Below are 17,712 nucleotides of genomic sequence, written 5' to 3'. Positions count from 1 at the left end.
GTGTATAGTGCCACTTGCATTCTATTTTTAAATTCCCAGCAAAACTTTTTAATGGCAGCCTTGCTTTGGGGTGGAAGACAGCTGTTAACTTAATAACCTGTTTTCATTTGGTTGAAGTGATTGCTCCAACAAATCCACTATGAAAGGGTAAAAAAAAAAATATATATATATATATATATATAAAAAATATATAACATTATATAATCTTCAGCTTGTCCTGGCCTTTCCTTTGTTTTCTTTTCCTTCTGCTTTTCCCTTTGTGGGACTCTCTGAACAGCTCCTTAGGGGAAAACTGTATGTAAATCAGTTTGACTGCTAACTATCATCACTGATAATAGGTTAGATACCATTAGGTCTGGCAGGTTGGCCAGAGTGTGGCCAGTGAAGGCTGGGAACAGAGCAGATTGCCTTGAAGGAGAGAGATCATCTTGTTTGTTAGAGCCAGGAGCTCACAACAGCACTTTCAGAAGTGCTTAGTAGGGTCCTGACCCTGGAGCAGAAGTTGGCCAGTGCTAACCCCTTTCTGCAGGCCTTCAGTTTGCGTTCTTTGTTTCAATAGTTTAGCAGGTGTAAAGAAACCTGTTCTGCAGTCGTTTACTCCTAATGCATTAATCCTTGATAAATTTCATGTCCACATAAAAACTTGAACAATTTTGAATTCTTTTAATGGTTTTCTTYATGTCTGTAAGGAGGCAGACTGATGGTGTTCACCTAGGAAGAGAGTCACTTGATGCAGACTTTTCCTAAAACAAAGTTCCATTCTTTTTCTGCCAGACTTTGTGTAGACAGTATGCTTCATTCCCACAGAAAATTGTCTCTTATGTCCATTTCCTCTCTTTTCCCTCTGGTTGATTATCACCTTTTAAGTAAGGACCAGTATGACTGGAACTCCCCAGAAGTGCTTTCAGTCATGTCCAGTACTGCTTTCTTGGTAGCTGCAGGAGGAATTTGCCTGTCTGGGAGCTGCCCTTTGCAACGATGTGTTTGTTGGCAGCACACATTTGAGCTTTAACTGTTTCACTGTTTATAACTGTTTCAAGTTGTGAGCATCTTCTAGAGATGAGCAAGTGAAAGGGAGCCTTCATAGTGCAAGTAGGATTCTTCCTTTATTTCTTTTTTTCCACCCTAGGTGGCCGTGGACAAAGAAATGGTGCTTCCGGGGTGGATCAGCCTTGGAAGAAAAGCGGCAAAAACAGGAAATCAAAACGCATTAAACCACAGGAATCTTCAGACAGTACAACCTCTGGAACCAAGTTCCCCCATCGCTTCCCTCTCCAGGGCTTAAACACCACAGCTTGGTCACCCTCCGACACTTCACAGACGAGCTATTCGGCCATGTCTTTCCCAACCGTTATGCCTGCGTACCCACTTCCCGTCTTTCCAGCGGCCGGGACTGTGCCGCCGGCTCCTGAGGCTCCTCTCCCTGGTTTTAATCAGCTGCCAGACTCCAGAAACACCTGCCCTATGCAACCATCCCAGTTCTCCGCGCCCCTTATGACGCCCGTCGTAGCTCTTGTGCTCCCCAACTACGTCTACCCGGAGATGAACAGTAACTTACCTCAGACCCTTTACCATAGCCAGCCTGACTTTCCCGCCCATTCCACCTTCTCCTCGCAGACAGTGTTTCCAGCACAGCCCCCATTCACTGCCCCCAACCCTTTCCCCCAACAGGCGTTTTTCCCAACGCAGCCATTCCATTACAACCCACCAGCAGAGARTGAGAAGGCTCCCATCACCGAGCCACGGAACGAGCCCTCCCGTTCCTGCACTCCACAGTCAGTTGGGCCGCACGACCAGGCTTCGCCACCGTTGTTCCAGTCGAGGTGCAGTTCTCCTCTGAACCTTCTGCAGCTGGAAGAAACCACCAAAACGGCCGAAAGCGGAGCTGCCGCGGGCTTGCACGGGGCCTTAAGTGAGGAAGGAGCTATAGGCAAAATCATGACAACTGATGATTGTAGTGGAAAGGGATCTTTACCAGTAAGTATGCTAATGGTGGCTTGTTTATTTGTTTTCAGTAGCTACATCCAGCAGGTCAGGACTAAGTTAATTAATGTATAAAGGTGCCTAGAGATTCCTTGCTCATGTATGAGCTTGCTCATGTAAGTAGATATCAAGTATGTATTAAACAAATCAAAAATTGGTGGCATAAACCKCAGATGCAGTCATATATCTGTAGAGACTTCTATGACACTATTGACATAAATTAATGTTAATGTCATCTTACCATCGGTTRTTTTTATAAATGCTAAGTCTCTGATGGGATAGGGATGTAACCTAAACCTTTAGGAATAGCACCTTTCTCTCTTCTTGCATTGCTATGGCTTAYTACTATAATAATGGTGGTAATATTATAGCTTTTGGTTGCTGCATCTAGTACTGTTGTTTCAAAGTACAGCTGGGCTCGCTGCTCTTGAAAGGAAAGCAGACATAGGAAAGGAGTGTTTTTAATATTAAGCATATCTGGGTCCTCGATTACAGTAAGCTGTTGGTCAAGACTGCAGTTTCTGTCAGTGCTAAAAGTTCGGGAAGACTTTGCTGTCTCCTGATCCATTTAAAAAACAAAACTCATTTCACTTTATAGTTAGTATCTCAAATGTAAGTAGTGATGAAGTAGTCCTGACTTTTTTTTTCTTTATTTCTTTCCCTTCAGCAGGCCGAATCTCCAATGGATGCCCAGAACAGTGATGCGCTCTCCATGTCCAGTGCCCTGCTTGACATTTTGCTCCAAGAAGATGCGTGTTCAGGCACGGGCTCGGCTTCATCGGGCAGTGGTGTATCTGCAGCTGCCGAATCCCTGGGCTCCGGATCCAACGGCTGCGGCATGTCAGGGAGCAGGACAGGTAACAGGGACAGTGAATGTAGTTTCTCYGGCAGCGTTTTGCAAAAGTTGGAGCACAAGATGTTGCAAATAGCACTTGAACGTGAAGTGGTTCTGTATCAGAATCTGTAATTTTCATGGCTTAATTCACTTGAGCTTTTTATTAAATAATGGGAGAGGTTCTTCTTTTTCTAGTGCTTCATCTGCAATATGGAGCTTCTACATTTTTTTGAATGTGTACAGTGTAAAAAATAGATTTTTCTAACCACCTAAAGCAGTATTGATAAAATGAAGTAATATAGGTAAGACAGGATAGCAAAAGATCATACTCATTGAGATACATAGTCATTGATGTTCCATTGCAAACCATTTTAAGTTTAGTTGGTTAAATTCTTCTATGTCATGATTTAATTGGGATTTAACCTTTTGTTTTGTTTTAGGGAATATTAAAACACCTTTTTGTGAGGAAAGTTGCATGTTCTTAGCCAAGTAGTTGCACTTAGACTTTCAGTATTCCTTACTTTTGTTTTAGGAAATAAATCAACAGTCTGTTGTTTGGATTTATAACCAAGTTTTTAAATTATCTTTAAAGGTAGCAGCGAAACTAGTCATACCAGCAAATACTTTGGGAGTATTGACTCCTCAGAAAATCATCATAAAACCAAAATGAAGACAGAAATAGAAGAAAGCGAGCACTTCATTAAGTATGTCCTTCAAGATCCCATATGGCTTTTGATGGCCAACACGGATGATACCGTCATGATGACTTACCAGTTACCTTCTAGGTAATCCCAGCATCGTAGTCCTTCAYGAACTGCTTCTGTGTTGGGTGGGGATGGGAGTAGATATTATGAGTTATTGTTTCAGTGGGAACTTCAAGAGCAAGTGTAYGATAATGCTTAGCTAAGTGCAAAGAAGAATCCTTGCTTCCTTTTATATGCTCTGCATGCCAGGAAGTAAGCTCTGGAAAACTAGATGTCAAGAATTATTTCATCTGATCTCTGCTTCTGCACAGATTAAGAATGTTTAAGATATAAGATTATTAATATTAAGAATATTATTAAGACTAATAAGGGTTCTAATGAAAACGCTCAATAAAAATATTCTTCCTATTTCAATAGTATAGAGGAGTTAAGTGTGAGTATAAGGAAAAGTTAGTATTGGACTATGTAACCTCATGTAGGTATTGAGCCCAGAAATCCTTGTGGCTAAACATGGTAATATATTGTATTTTAGAGATTTGGAAACCGTTTTAAAAGAAGATAAGCAGAAATTAAAGCAAATGCTGAAACTACAGCCAAAATTTACAGAGGAACAAAAAAGAGAGCTTATTGAAGTTCACCCATGGATCCAGCAAGGTGGACTGCCAAAAACAGTAGCTAATTCGGTAAGCTTGAAATCGTTCATGACTTCTTCATTACTGACAGTGCTTAAATTATTAGCTGCTTATGCTAGACCTCTCTGTTTCTGTTGCTATGAAAGTTTGGCCAGTTATGCTGGGCAACGGTTTAATTCATTTTTTTACACAGGGCCTTGTGGCTTGATTTAATTTACAGTTTGTGTTCTTTTCAGTGGAAAAGTCCAAGTAGTAGGATGAGCAAACAGAGGGGAAAAAATACCTCGCTGTYTCTAAAAGCTTGCATAAATATTTGAAATCCTGTATAAGTATATCCAGAAATTTCATCATTTTGTTTATAAATATATATTTCAGTAGCTAAATTTCAGTATTTCCAAAGATCTATGGCATAGTTCCTTCAAAAGACTTCACAATTACCTGTGTAGATTTACTACAAGTTATAAAATTGCTGTGTATGGGAGAAGCTGGAGAAGGTGGAATGTGTCTAGTTTAGTTGCAGCACAGTTGTAAGGGTTGTCTTGGAATAATGCATCACATGGGAATGGACAGGTGACTGGGAAGAACTTTTTTCCTCCTGACTTGTGTATTTTCTTTTTTAAGGAATGTATTTTCTGTGAGGACAACGTACAGAGCAATTTTTATACATCATATGATGAAGAAATCCATGAAATGGACCTTAACGAAATGATAGAAGACAGTGGGGAGAACAACTTGGCTTCCCTGAGTCAAGTCAGTGAAGAACAAACATAGCCTTTGAGCCTCTMGTTTTTAAAGCTGCTTCAAAATTACAGTGATGATCCATAAAGGTTTTAATCTTGTTTCCAGCAAGATGAATCTGGTTCATAAAACAAATGTATTTTTTCTGTTCTAGAAGAGTCATTTGTGAAAGAATCTCTTTTTTAAATGGTGGCAATCTCTTCCCAGTAAGGACATTGTTGAAGATGGTACAACTTTTCTTTTTTTTTTTTTTTAAAAAAAAAAAAAAAGACTAATATTTTGCACTCATGCCTCAAGTATTTCTTTATAAACTGTAGAGGTTTTCATTAATGCCTGCTGTTTTCCGTTGAGTGGGTTAATGAGTACTGAAAATCCCTGTATGTACGTGCGGTTCCACAAATCTCCTTTCAGTAACGATGCAGCATTATAAATTGTTCTAGCAGTTCTGCTTATTGGCTCTTTAGCATTGCTGTTCATGTGTGAAGTGGTCCAGCATAACAGAAGAAATGACCTTCAAGCAAATTAATTGACACTTGTCCATCTCATACTGGTTGATCCCATCGTCTTTGTTTCCTATAGTTTCAACTTTTTAGTCAAAACTAAACGTTGTTTGTTTTATCTTTTTTGTCTAAAATCAAGGTAAAACTTTTTTTAAGAAGGCCTTAGATTAAATTTCTTATCTGAATGTGTGAGAAAGTATAGACAAGTGCTGACAACTTTGTAGCCTTTTATTTAAATGGATGCTGCAGTACTTTGGACTGTTGATTATCTTTGAAGCATCATTTCTGAGAACTTCTCCACACAATATCTTTATGCTTAAAGATTTAAGAACTGAGATGGCAGAGGAGAGGACTGTGTTTGCTCCAACGTCAGATAGACGAAGCTTGATCTAACCTGTCTTTCTGATTTATTCCTTCATGAAGCAGGCCATCAATTTTGGCCAGGAGTTTTCCTGTTTTGCTGAGTAAACATCAAACTTAYGCTTGGCAAGAGAAGATGAAACATTTATTTTGAAGGAAGTTCTTATAAAAAGAAGAGATTTTGAGAGTAACATTCAAATTTCACTGTAATTGAACTGCATAATCTAAAGCTTAGTGTGGGTAGAATCCTTTGCTGTCAAGGATTTAATCTAATGTCTCTGAGATTGTATTGCCATGAATGTGTGTACTTTATGTTCTTGTGCTGTCTGTACGTGTTGGCCATGGGAAGAGAACAAAAATAACTTTATTAATATTGGTTAGGTAAAGGGCATTTAGTTGCAGTACTGCTAGATACCAGCTGTAGGCCTTGGAGAACATATGGAGAAATTCAGTTAACTTTGACGTGTTTGTCTTAAAATTTTTTTTCATGAAATATGTGAGGTTTTTCTTTTTGTTTTTCCTTTTTTTAATTAGGATAACATTTCTATTCACTGAAATCTAAGATCTTAAGTTTTCTCTGCCRATAAAGAAGATAAGAAGTATGATTTGATACCACCAAAAATATGTGCAGAAGTGGCTGGTATTTGCTGCCTGGAAGCAGTAGCAGGTAGAAAATAATTAGTTATTAATTGGACAGAGTCATCCATCAGGAAACTTGCCTTGGAGACAGGTTCTGGAGTTAGCAGAGAGAAGGAACTTGTGAACCCAACAAGAATCACAGCTTAAAGGGTCAGTGTCTGAAGTGTAGTGTGAAACACTGCCCAGCAAGRTCCAGTTCCCGTCTTTCATAGCTTAGCAAGATCAAACTGAAACATATGTAAATATAAAGTGAATGAGAACATTTTAAATGTTGGTGTTTAAGTCCAATGTATTAAATGTCTCAGTCATAAATGRAACAGTGCAACTATGCCAGCATATGACATGATTTTTTTTTTCYTTTTTTTTACATTTAAAAACAAAAGGTTTCAATTGGACCAGGGTTTGGGAAAATAAAGCTTTATATAAAGGAGTGCATCATAATCATACAAATGATTTTCAGGGACTTTTCAACCACTTTGTGAACTACTTTGCTTTAGCATGCTTTTATCCTTGTTCGTTTTTGTTGTTTTTCTGGGATTTTTTGTTTTGGTCTTTTTTTTTCTTTAATGACCATCTTGTAACCATAACTTAGTGAACGGAAGAGAAAAGTATATTTAGAGCATTTTGTGGATGTGCTTACTTAAGAACTTATTCTTGCATCCTTTAAAGTGTTTGCATTTACAGGGTGGTATTAAAATATTTTCCTGTAACTTTAAATCTACATGCCTCCATTTATAGATAAGATTCTGAAGCTGTAATTTTTCCAAACTGTTGTAAGATGACTTATTTGTGACGACACTTTGTCAACATGTCAAAGATGTTTTCTGTACACTGTGCAATATATTTTGGTTTTGCCACTTGTGACTAATTTTTATGACTTTTGCTTTTTAGAAAACTGGTAAATAAAACAGATATATTTTTAGTTGCCTTTCTGTTTATTGAGCTTTTTCCTGCATGCGAGATGCAAAAAGATACATACATTGCAGCTAATGTATGAACAGCTTTTTTTTAACACAGAGGAAGATTTGCAAGCCACAGTTACTTCAGGATAGTAAGCAACAAGGATGTTAAATAAATTTGGCCAACTTCTCTGATTTCTAAGTTTAGTGCTCAGATAGAAGACAATCTCCTTGCTGACCTGTCATATGGAGAGCACATACAAGTTTGATGCCTGGAAGAAGGTATGAAACTGGCTTCTCTGTGTTTGAATGTGGCTTAAAATGTTAGTTGCTGGAAAACACTAGAAGACACATTGWGGTGTTTGTGTGTTTAATGTCAGCTTTGTTACTACAGGAGGCCTCAAAAGAGAAGGCTTTTCTACTCCTGTCTTACAGTTGGGGAGTTGCACTTAGGCTTCCTGAATTTGCCTTTAATGATTATTGATTTCTGAGGTGGGGCAAGACTGCAGACTGCTGAAACGGGTCCAGGGCATGTGCTTTTTTGCCCATTCCCTTGTTTTATATGCTGATGGGTGGAAGAAGCAGGAGGAGAAAGTGCAGAGGTYTGAAGACTTCCGTTTTCTGATTTGAGCACTAGAGTGAATTAGGGGGTGAGGGGTGTAGCTTTAGCCCACCCTGCTTCTCCTCCTCAAGTTTAAGACATTCCGGGATGATTAGCATCTTTTAAGCATGTTTTTTTAGATAATTCTTCTGAATTTCTTTTAGCAGGAGAAAAAAAAAAAAAAAAAAGACCTGCTTTGGTTGTGAGGGGCTGAGTGGTTCTTGTGAGCTGTACAAATTTGAGAGTATTTTGGTACCCCAGTTCCTGTGGAATTTGCGTGCAGGGCGCACGGCTGCAAGGCTGGTTGTGTTTTACAGCAGGCAGGGCCAACACGTTCAACACGTTGAGGGGACAMGTTTCCCGTGTGCCCTCAAAGCAGCGTGAGCAGTTGCCTGGCCGAGGTCTGAAAAGCTTTTGCTTAACTAAGCCTGCAGTGGAGCGATGGATCAATCCAGCTATTCACGTGCAGGGCTCCCAGATTTGCACTGCCATGGGCAGGGCAGCCGAGTGCCTCAGGATAGCAGTAAATTAACAAGTAATGTTTCATACCTGATTTGTAGATGGAATAATTAAACCTCGAAGTCATGGGTTTGGGTTTTCTTTATTTTATTTTGTTTTCTTGGTGCAGTCACTTAAGATTGTGAGGCTTCTTAAATTATAAATATAATTAGAGGCATGTGAGTTAAATGTTGCTTCAGGCATCCATATGATCTTGCTCCGTGGTCTCCCTCGGGCAGCACCGAAGGTCTCGGTGCTTCAGGCTGCTCGAGCAGGGGCCCTCAGAGCTCCTGGCACCTCGGTAGCCCCTAGGCGTCACTGGAGCCCTGCGAGGAGACCCGCTGCTTCCACAGCCTCTGCTCCCAAGCAATTCAGATGCTTATTTTCCCTTGGACTATTGAGTTTGTGGGTGCATTATTTGCTGTGGCTTGATTTTCTAATAAGATGATGAGAAAACTTATATTCAAGACTTAAATGCAAAATAAAAACTTTCTGCTTGGAAAAGGGAAACATTCTGCTGAAAACCAACAGGTTTTAGTCTGTTTACTGCTGTCGAGACTTTGGAGAACAAAGGTTCTGTTTATTCTCCTTATTGTGCCTTCAGTAACAAACTAAGGGCTACTAGAAGAAAAACGCAAGTGTAATTTGATTTTCACTGTTTGCTTGCTCGCAGGTGGCTGAGCTGTGTTAGAGGAGACAGGGCAGCTCCTGCTCCCCGTGCTGTGGAAGAGGACAGTGCTGTGTTGTTGGCCCAGGAGATGAGTAACGTTGTCAGGTGGCCCTCGTGAGTACTGCTTTGTGAAGGGGGAGAGGGGCACTTCTGGTAGGCCTCCAAAGGAGGAATAAAGTATAAAATATCTAGGTATAAATGGAGACAGCTGAGGAGCCCTAACTGTGTGTGTTCCCCCTGCAGGCCCTGAAACGGTGCGAGGAGCCTCCCTGCTGCTGTGTGCCGAAGGAGCRAGTGCGAGGGAGCTCACCGTGCAGTGTCTCTAGATTACACCTAGCCTTTGCAGGCAAAACGAAGCTGCTGACAGCGCGCAAACACCCTGACAAGCCTGGGGAGCAGCGCAAAGTTTGGAAACATGCGTCGTTCCTTCACACAGGACCCATGCGTTGGCCGCAGAACGCCCAGCGGACGAGGTGCGAGTCCGGAGCAGCGGCACGTGTGTCGTGCAATGCGACGTGTGGGACACATCACGGGGCTGGAGAAACCCCACTGGACTCACCGAGGGCAGCGGGTGCCGTGGCACAGCCCGTCAGGTGRGTGGTGCAGTGAGCGTGTTCACTGTTGGGTTGTTACCTTCCTAAGTTCTACTGCTGCCCAAGCAAACACTGGCTATGGCTTTTTCTTYTGTGTATTTGGCATTCTTGAAGTTAACATCTACTGCTTTCTCCTCTGTTGTTACCAGTTGATTCCTTTTAGATTTCCTTTTTTTGTGTTTTGTTTTTCTATAGTGGAAGTGAAACAAAACTGATCATAGAAACCCAGAAAACCAGGGAACACGGTCACAAAAGTGCCAACAATTGTTTGGTTGTGTAAGTTTGGCCACTGCATTTCTCCAGTTGTCTTTAACCTTGGACTCTCTTGGACAGGTGTCTTCCTTCCTCTCCCCACAAAAAACACATTGTGTGTTGTCCCTTCTGCTGCCTGTAGGGCCATGGAAATTGGGCTCTTGCTTCTGTTGGATGCAGGAATGTACAATTGTCCCTACCCACAACATGGTCCCTTTCAGGTAAAAACTGAAGCATCCCCATGGTTTCCTTCTCTGTCTTCTGTGGTAATTCTTAAGGAACCAGTTTGCCTGTATGGTAGGAGGTAAATATGAAGTAAAAGCTTCTTAATTGTCCTTTTAGTGTATAACTATAAAAAAAATATAAGTAGTGAGTGATGTGCGGGGTTGTTGAACTTGCTGATCAATCTAACAGAGCAAGCGAAGCCTGAGAAGCTCCAGTGGGGCTTAGCAGCCTTAGGTGGAGCAGCTGCAGCACTGGGATGTCCACAGCTGCGTGTGGTTATAGAAGTAGTACCAGGTATTYGGGAATGCCCTTGTGGCCATGAAACACATGTGACGCTCGTGTGACCGTAGGAAACAGCAAGTGATGGCAGAAAACACGTGGTGTGCTGCTGCGGTTGGAAATAAAAAGATTGAACTTCATTGGTTCAGCGCTGTGCTCTCAATGCAGTGATGGGGCTGAATTAGGAACGCCCCTTAATGCTTAGCCTCATGGGCAAGGTGCAACTTTACCTTGGTGATGCTCTTACRTTTTATTTTTATCCTCCCTTTTTCTGGTTCCTCACAGTGAGAGAACGTGTTTCAAGCCACCCAGTGCTGCAAGAGCCAAAATAAGAGCCATGTGGTCCGTGTTTTATCCCTGTTCTCCGATTTGGATGAGCCCAGGGAATGGGATGACTCAATCCCACGGAGGCTGGACAAGTCTGACTCGGTTCTTCCTGCTCACCAGGTAAGAGCYGCGTCCGACGCGTGGATCATCAACAGACATTAATCCTCATGTTCTAACGTGGACCATCTGTCTGCGCCTCGCGCTACGCCTGGATGCGTCTCCACAGCTCTTAGTCGTTGCAGTTGCGTTGGGACTTTATAGAGAGTTATTGGAGCATATAGCAATTGGAGCCTATATATTAATTGGGTTTAGTGCTTTTCTTACGCTCGTGTTGTAACTTCTCCCAGCCCCTTCAAATCAGTGTGGATTTTGAGTGTTTACAAAATCAAATGTGACTCGACACGTTTTAGAACATGCTGTGGATCTGCTGCATTTTTAGGTTTGGTGAAAGCAGAGGTTTGTGATTCAAGTGTTCAGTTAGGCTGCAGAGCAACCTTGTACTAAACAATTAAGGGCAGCGAGGCCCTGCTATAGCTGCCCCACAGGGGGGTGTTGCCTCCATGGTCTCCAAATGCGTTTTTTGTTTCTTCAGTAATACTGATTTTTAGGAAACAAAGCAGGGTGATGTTTTTCTCTGGCAGGGACAGAACACGGGTATCTTAGGGTACCAACCAGCAGTGTTGGAGGTGTCTGTGTGAGCTTTACCATCTCTTATAGTGGAATGCAATAGTGAGCTTTTAGAATTGTTTTTCTTCCTTTTTGGACTGGCTGATGTTYAAACTTACCCCAGAAATCTCTGTCAAAATTGCATGACTACAGTAGAGAAACTCCACATAAAATTTAAAAAAATAATAATAATCTTGTGTTTTCTAATTGTGTGTCTAGGAAAGGATGGCTAGCAAGCTACTTGGAGTGGAATCTCCTTAAGCTTTGGATCTAGTTCGGTAGTGTGATTAATACCTTAATACTAATTATCTTGCATAACACATGCTGTAAGTCTCAACTGCAGATAAGTATAAAAGACCTGACTATGACAACACTTAGAAAAAGCCTTGTATGTATCAGTAGTGCCATCTAAAATCCACCTAAAATCTGTTCTGTGCATACTTTGTCACTATGAGCTGGTGTTTAGATCTTAATGTTATAGAACAGATTTGTCTAGAATGTATGGATTGGACAGATTTTCAAGAAAAATCTGTCCTTGGCTAATAAATAAATAAATAACAAGTTTCCATCTGACAGACTATTAGTTAACAAATCGAGGATATCTAATCTACGTCCAATGTTTTATACTTTTCTGAATTTCACAGCAAAACGATACGAAAGTGAAGCGCCCCACGTACTGTAAGTGGTTTTACAGATTAGTCTCGCTGACAATTAGTTGGATGAAGTGATATACGACGGCCTTTGTCACCTAATTTAGTGTTCATGGGCCTGTGAAGTTTATGGTGTCAGCTTTTACTCGTTGCTCTGACAAGGGTGGCTTTACAGGTAGAGCCTTTTTGGATGTATTTGACGGGATCAAAGGGTCCAGATGCTCAGGAAGTTGTTGAACAGCAATGCTGCCCATGCTGCCTGTCGCGGGGACAAATTGAAGTAGTGCAGAGGAAGGTCGGGGTATCTTGGCCAATATAATGTAAATCATCAACGTGTCTGAAGGAGCTGGCAGTAAATCCGAGCCAGGAAACACAGTGTTTTCCTTCCAATGTCCTCCAGGAAGAGTCTATAAACAGAGGTGGTGTTTGTCACCACGTTGATGCATACAGACAGACTCGATTAGTCCACAATTTCYGAAGATTTCTTGAACCTTTCAGCTACAAAAACCCGTGGGCTTTTTTTGAAGTGGTGCCTGCTTGTGCAAGGAGGAAATATTATGGATTTTGCAGGGGTGGAACTGCGCGTGCTATCGGCCTCCTTAGCTCCGTGGGCCTTATCAAGGCCTGGAGCACTTAYGGAATCTGATTGCTCAGCCTCGCTGTGTGCAAATTGCTGCAGGTAAAGGTGCACAGAGTCCCCAGGCCCTGCTCTGTGGCACGAAGACAGGACAGGGACTGAACTTGTGTGGGACGTGACACTAGCTGCCGGGGAAGCATTTGGGTGGCTGTGCTCTGATTTGTGGCTTCCTTGGAAGAATTGGAGGAAGAAGATAATAGCAGTTTGGATAATAGTTYGGAAGTGCACGGCCCCCTCTTTAAAATCACTTAGCAGTAAATCCTTACAAATCAGTTATCTGCAACTAAATGTGGTTTGATTTTTCCTTTAGAAAGGACGTAGCGGTTGATTGTCAAATAGAGGCTTTGGGAAAGRGGTGAAGACGAAGGCCTCTTAGGTCGTGTGGATATTAGAGCTGTTAAGCTCGAGCTGCTAAAATGCAGGCACGAAAGGAAGGCACGGGGTTAAATCTGTGCCTCTGTGGGCCGCAACCATAAAAAATGAGGAAACTGCCAAAATGGGGAAGGCTGCAATTGCCCCATGTCTAGACAAAAAAAAAAAAAAAAAAAANAAAAAGATGAGGGGGAGAGAAGAAGCTTTTGGCAAAGGAAGCCTCGGTTGCAGAAGGAGCCCCACAAGGTGACTCGCTCGGGATCTAGGGCTAAATGCAATTTCCAGATACTGGAGCTGTCAGCATCTGAACTCTGAGGTAACATAGGAAGCTAAGCTGAGTCAAAATAATTGCTGCAGACCCTGCAGATGGATGGGGCTCGGAAACCTGAAACCAAGCAGCTACCTGCCGGTTGAATCCATCTCTAATTGTACTTAGAGCAACATGTAAAACACTTTTGTTTAAAGAGCTTCCTACTACATCAGGAGAATAATTTCATTTTATCTTTTAAACTTGAAAAATTCCAAGTGTTAAAACAAGCGTCTGGATATTATTGTCCTCTGTGGAAAGGCAGTAGCCTGGTGAAGAGGTGACTGTGCATTTTGCAGCCTGTCTCCATTTCGGGGCCTTCCTTTAGCCTTAGAGCAGAGCTCTGTGTCAGTGAACAGCCGTGGACCTGTAGTCCCGGGGGGAACAGCCGCGCGGACCTGTAGTCCTGGGGGGAACAGTCCACGTGCAGGTGGGACCGAGTGTGACGTGGGAGGAACGGTGCCCTTGGCAGCTCCTTTTGGGAACCAGCACGTTTGAGAATCCCACGTCGTGTTGCTTCCCGGGGATCTCTCTGGCAAGGAGAGCGTCCTCAGTGCTCAGAGGTGTCCTGGAGTGGCCTGGGTTTAGGCGCGCGTCACCGCCGGCTCGTGTGGTGGTGGCACGGGCTTTACTCTGAACATGCGGTGCCACATCTGAAAAACGGCTCATTTAATAGAGGTTTTAATTGAGTGAGTGGCCTGGGAGGCTTCAAGTGCAGTGTTTGGTGACACTATCCATTTAGATAAGGAAATGTGTATTAGGAAGTATGGAAAGCTTGGAGCATGCAGCAGAGGAAGGACATGCTTCTGGTTACGCCAGCCAGCTCACGTTGCTTCAGTCTGGTTTTGGTCCTTGGGTTTTCCATGCGCCTCCCCGGCCCTGCTCGGACCTCTGTCACCATCTGTGGAAGGAGATGGTCCCATTCACCCATGGGTCCTGTCGCTAGAGGCTCTGTGTGGCAGAGGCCCAAGCGAGCAGGCCTAAGCCAGGCTTGGTAGGCCCACCTCAATGGGGGACATACTGCTTGGCCCAGTTTTTCCTCTTGGAGGACAGGGGGACGTTCTGCTTGGGTCTTGGTGCATCCTGGAAGCTGGATGTGCCCTTAAACACTGGGTGCCTGTGTGAGGAGAGGGGCTGGGCTGGTGCTTCAACATGGCCATGGAGGGGACAGTCCCACACCTGGGCCCCAATGGCTGGGGCTGCCAAGACTGGATCATTCCCATGCCATAGGGATGGTGTCTGTGGAAAGCTTGCTGTGAAGTGGAGAGTTGGATGCCAGACTGAACCGAAATTGTAGAAATAAGTCTCCCTTTTGTATGGTTTCTATGGTTTGTGCAAGCAACTTTCTGCTAGTGAGAGCATCTTCTCAGTGTTACAGACAATCGTCAGCTTAGCAGATATGGTCATACATAAACACGTGTGGGTAAGTGGAAGTTTCTTCCAACCACGTTTGAGTGCTGGACTGAGCTTTATTCTTTTTTAATTTAAATGGAGACAGAAGGGCTTTATTTGGAGATGAAAACTCTGCAGAGCGCCTGTGTGATGGGAGGCAAAGGAGAGCGTGAGGTGACTGCAGAACTTGGAAGCCTGACCTTCCCTCCTGGCCCGGGGGCCCAACAGAAGCTCTCGTGGGTGTTGCTGGCAGGTTAGGAGAAGGTTTGAACGTGCGGCCTCCCGGGTCTCCTAGTCTGAAAGGAGGAGCTTCCCCCTGCAGCAGGTGTGGGTGACTGCCCAGCAAAGGGAGGCGAAACTGGCCCTTCCTTTCTCTTGTTCCTCGGGTGCATATCAAACGGGAGCCCCTCTCCTAAGTGCCTGCTCCTCTCCCTTTACAAAGCCAGGTCAGATACTCTGTTTATATTACTTTGGAATGGAAAAGAATGAAGGCAGCTTCTATGGCGCAGGACTTGAAAAGGCTCCACTTGTTTTTCATGATAGCTGCTGGAAACCTTCTCCCCCTCCTTCTCCTTGCCCCGTCCCACCCCATCCACCTCTTCCTTTGTCAGGGACCTGTCACATCTGACACCTTTGCAGTAAGGTACAGAAATGCAAATAGGGAAATCCAGCAGCACCTCATCAGAGGATGTAAACTTTCTGTGAACCTAATTTGTGGATTAAGAAAAAAGCCTTACAGCTCACACATTTCCAGGATGCTTTTGACACTCTTTARAAAAACCACCAGTGGCTTCGCTTTGCCCTGGCTTCTCCTTTKGAAGGGATCAGGGAGGGATGCCGGAAGGCCAGCGCGGCCGTTGCGGTGCCTCCCGCATCCCGAGGCCACGGCGGCTCTGGGGGGTGGGAAGGCAGTGGGTGGACGTGCCGGCTCTCCTGGAAGTGGATCCCATCCATGCGGCTGGAAGGCAGGATGCGGAGCGCRGCTCCCAGAGCTGCTCCCGCTGGTGTCCCCAACTCCGTGCAGGTTGTCACGTCCCTCCTGGGATGTGCTGGATGCTGCTTGGATGCAGCAAGGCACTGGGAGAGCCCCACGAAGCAAGGGTGGATGCTGGACAGGACGGAGCTTGGTGATGGCAGCAGGTACCGCGGTGCGCAGCAGAGGGTCTGCCCCACTGCTGTGGGGCACTGTCAGCTGGATGCGCAAAGACAGGGAGATACCCAACACTCYGTGCTGTCTAGGGGACCCGGAGGCTTCATAGGACCAAACCCAGCCCTGCGTGGGCACGAGGGAGAGGGACTTGCTCAGAAAGGTCATCGTGGGTGTAGGGTGTTACTTGTAGTGCAAGTGTCCCAGGCTGCCCCTTCGTTTGCACCTCAAAGGGCTAAACTCCCTCCCTGGAGCAGAAAGGTCCTAACAGCAGATCTCACCTCCCCTGGCTGAGCTGCGTTTTGCCCTCTGCCCCAGTTCAAAGAGAATTTAGCACAAAAAGGGGCTGGAGAAGCTGCACAGCTGTGGGACACCCACCTCAGCTACCTCAAAGAAAATGACCATTATCTTCCGTTTTTATTCCAGGGGGTTGTCAACCAAGTTACACATCTAGTCCTTGGGTATTTAGTTGCTTCCTTGCTTGCTTGTTGTGCGTTCGGGAACTTCCCCGTGTTTAGCAGCCCCACACTCCGTTGTTGCGTTTTACAGKCACCGCTCGGTGATCCTGCGGCATAAGGAGCCCCCCAGGCCCTGGCCCTATTTCCAAAGCTGCTGCAGGGGCTCTAGCCAATTGTGCCAACTGCAGGGGACAAAAGGAGACAGAGAACTATTAAATAGATRCTATTTACCAAGCCCTTCTGGAGGCAGCTCTGTGAACAGCACTGCCCAGGACAGAGGCTTTAAGGTGGGTTTGAAGCTGGCAGGGATAGAGGAGCAGGGAAAGCTGCAGCCTAAGCCCAAGCCTAGCCCCGAGTGGGTTTCTCACCCCTAGTCTAAACACCTTCCTGTACTAAACACCAGCACCATTTGAATCCCAATCCTTGAGCTAACAAAGCTTAGCGGGAGAATTAAGTGCTTAATTACCAGCATTGTTTCGCCCACACCTCGGTACCCTTGTTGCTAGATAACAATAGGCAAGTGCAAGTTCCCAAGGGTGAGGGGCAGCACGCTCAAACAGATGCAAGCTCGGTGAAATTCAGCGTGTTTTTTTATTAAAGAGTAAAAATAAGACCATTTTCCACCCAAATATACATAAAGCCACAGGCACCTCCGAGGTGCCGCCAGCAGAACGCGCCGCGGGAGCCTCCCTAGGCCAAGGCCCCGTCCTTGGGCACTTGGTTTTAAGGGCGCTCTCGCCGCCTCCCCCTTCACTGAAGGTGGGACACGAGGCTGCTGCCGCCCCCCTGTCCGTGTCCCCCACACGGGGACACCCCAACCTCCCCCGAGAGGGGCCCGCGCCCTCCCGGGGTCCCGCGGGGACAGAAACAAGCGCACGGGGGCCTCTCCTTGGCGGAGAACGGCGGTGGTCCCGGGCCGCCGACGGGGCCACAACGGCGGCCACGGGCTCACAGAGCAGCTTAGCTGCTCGACCCGCCCGCGCCGGCCCCTCTGGGCCCGGCCCGCGTCTCAAAGCGCCGCTCCAACGTCGCCGCCGCTACCAGGGTCTCCACATGGCCGGGGCGGGCGCGGCGGGCGCCGTGTGTCCCGGCGCGGGCGCCGTGTGTCCCGGCGCGGGCTCGGGCGCTGCCGCCGCCGCCGCCTCGGGCGCCGCCGCCTCGGCCAGCAGCTCCCGGAGCGCGCCCTCGTGGAGCGGCATGGCCTCGAGCAGGTGGTTGAGCAGCGCGGCCGCCGTGGCGCCCTCGATGGCGGGGCAGGCCGACACGAAGGTGTGCACCTCGTGCATGCACTGGATGTAGCCGGCGGCGAAGCGCTCGCTGGCCTCGCGCCGCAGCCGCCCGCGCGGGC

At 45.4% G+C, this 17,712-nt stretch overlaps 2 protein-coding genes across 8 annotated transcripts in view; one reads left to right on the top strand and one right to left on the bottom strand.

The window, feature by feature from the left end:
* Positions 1-5,142, top strand: part of PER2 (period circadian regulator 2) — a 37,021-nt gene extending 31,879 nt beyond the window's left edge. For all 7 annotated transcript variants that reach the window (XM_026040012.1, XM_026040015.1, XM_026040014.1 and 4 more), the window contains 5 exons: positions 1,130-1,977; positions 2,651-2,840; positions 3,411-3,603; positions 4,055-4,205; positions 4,776-5,142. In XM_026040012.1, the coding sequence (XP_025895797.1) occupies positions 1,130-1,977; positions 2,651-2,840; positions 3,411-3,603; positions 4,055-4,205; positions 4,776-4,925 (1,532 nt within the window). In that variant the 3' untranslated portion in view covers positions 4,926-5,142. The remainder of the gene's footprint in view (positions 1-1,129; positions 1,978-2,650; positions 2,841-3,410; positions 3,604-4,054; positions 4,206-4,775) is intronic.
* An 8,809-nt stretch (positions 5,143-13,951) lies between these two features.
* The window catches only part of LOC112947862 (transcription cofactor HES-6-like), a 4,206-nt gene continuing 445 nt past the window's right edge, over positions 13,952-17,712 (bottom strand). The window contains exons 3-4 of the mRNA XM_026040020.1: positions 17,522-17,701; positions 13,952-14,020 (exon numbers count right to left, since the gene is read on the bottom strand). Coding sequence (XP_025895805.1) covers positions 13,952-14,020; positions 17,522-17,701 — 249 coding nt within the window. The remainder of the gene's footprint in view (positions 14,021-17,521; positions 17,702-17,712) is intronic.

This window comes from Nothoprocta perdicaria, unplaced genomic scaffold (assembly GCF_003342845.1).
Source record: "Nothoprocta perdicaria isolate Ctin4 unplaced genomic scaffold, notPer1 scaffold_25, whole genome shotgun sequence".
Lineage (NCBI taxonomy): Eukaryota > Metazoa > Chordata > Aves > Tinamiformes > Tinamidae > Nothoprocta > Nothoprocta perdicaria.
Note: the sequence above shows the minus strand (reverse complement) of the source record. Positions and strands in the feature narration are given on the sequence as shown.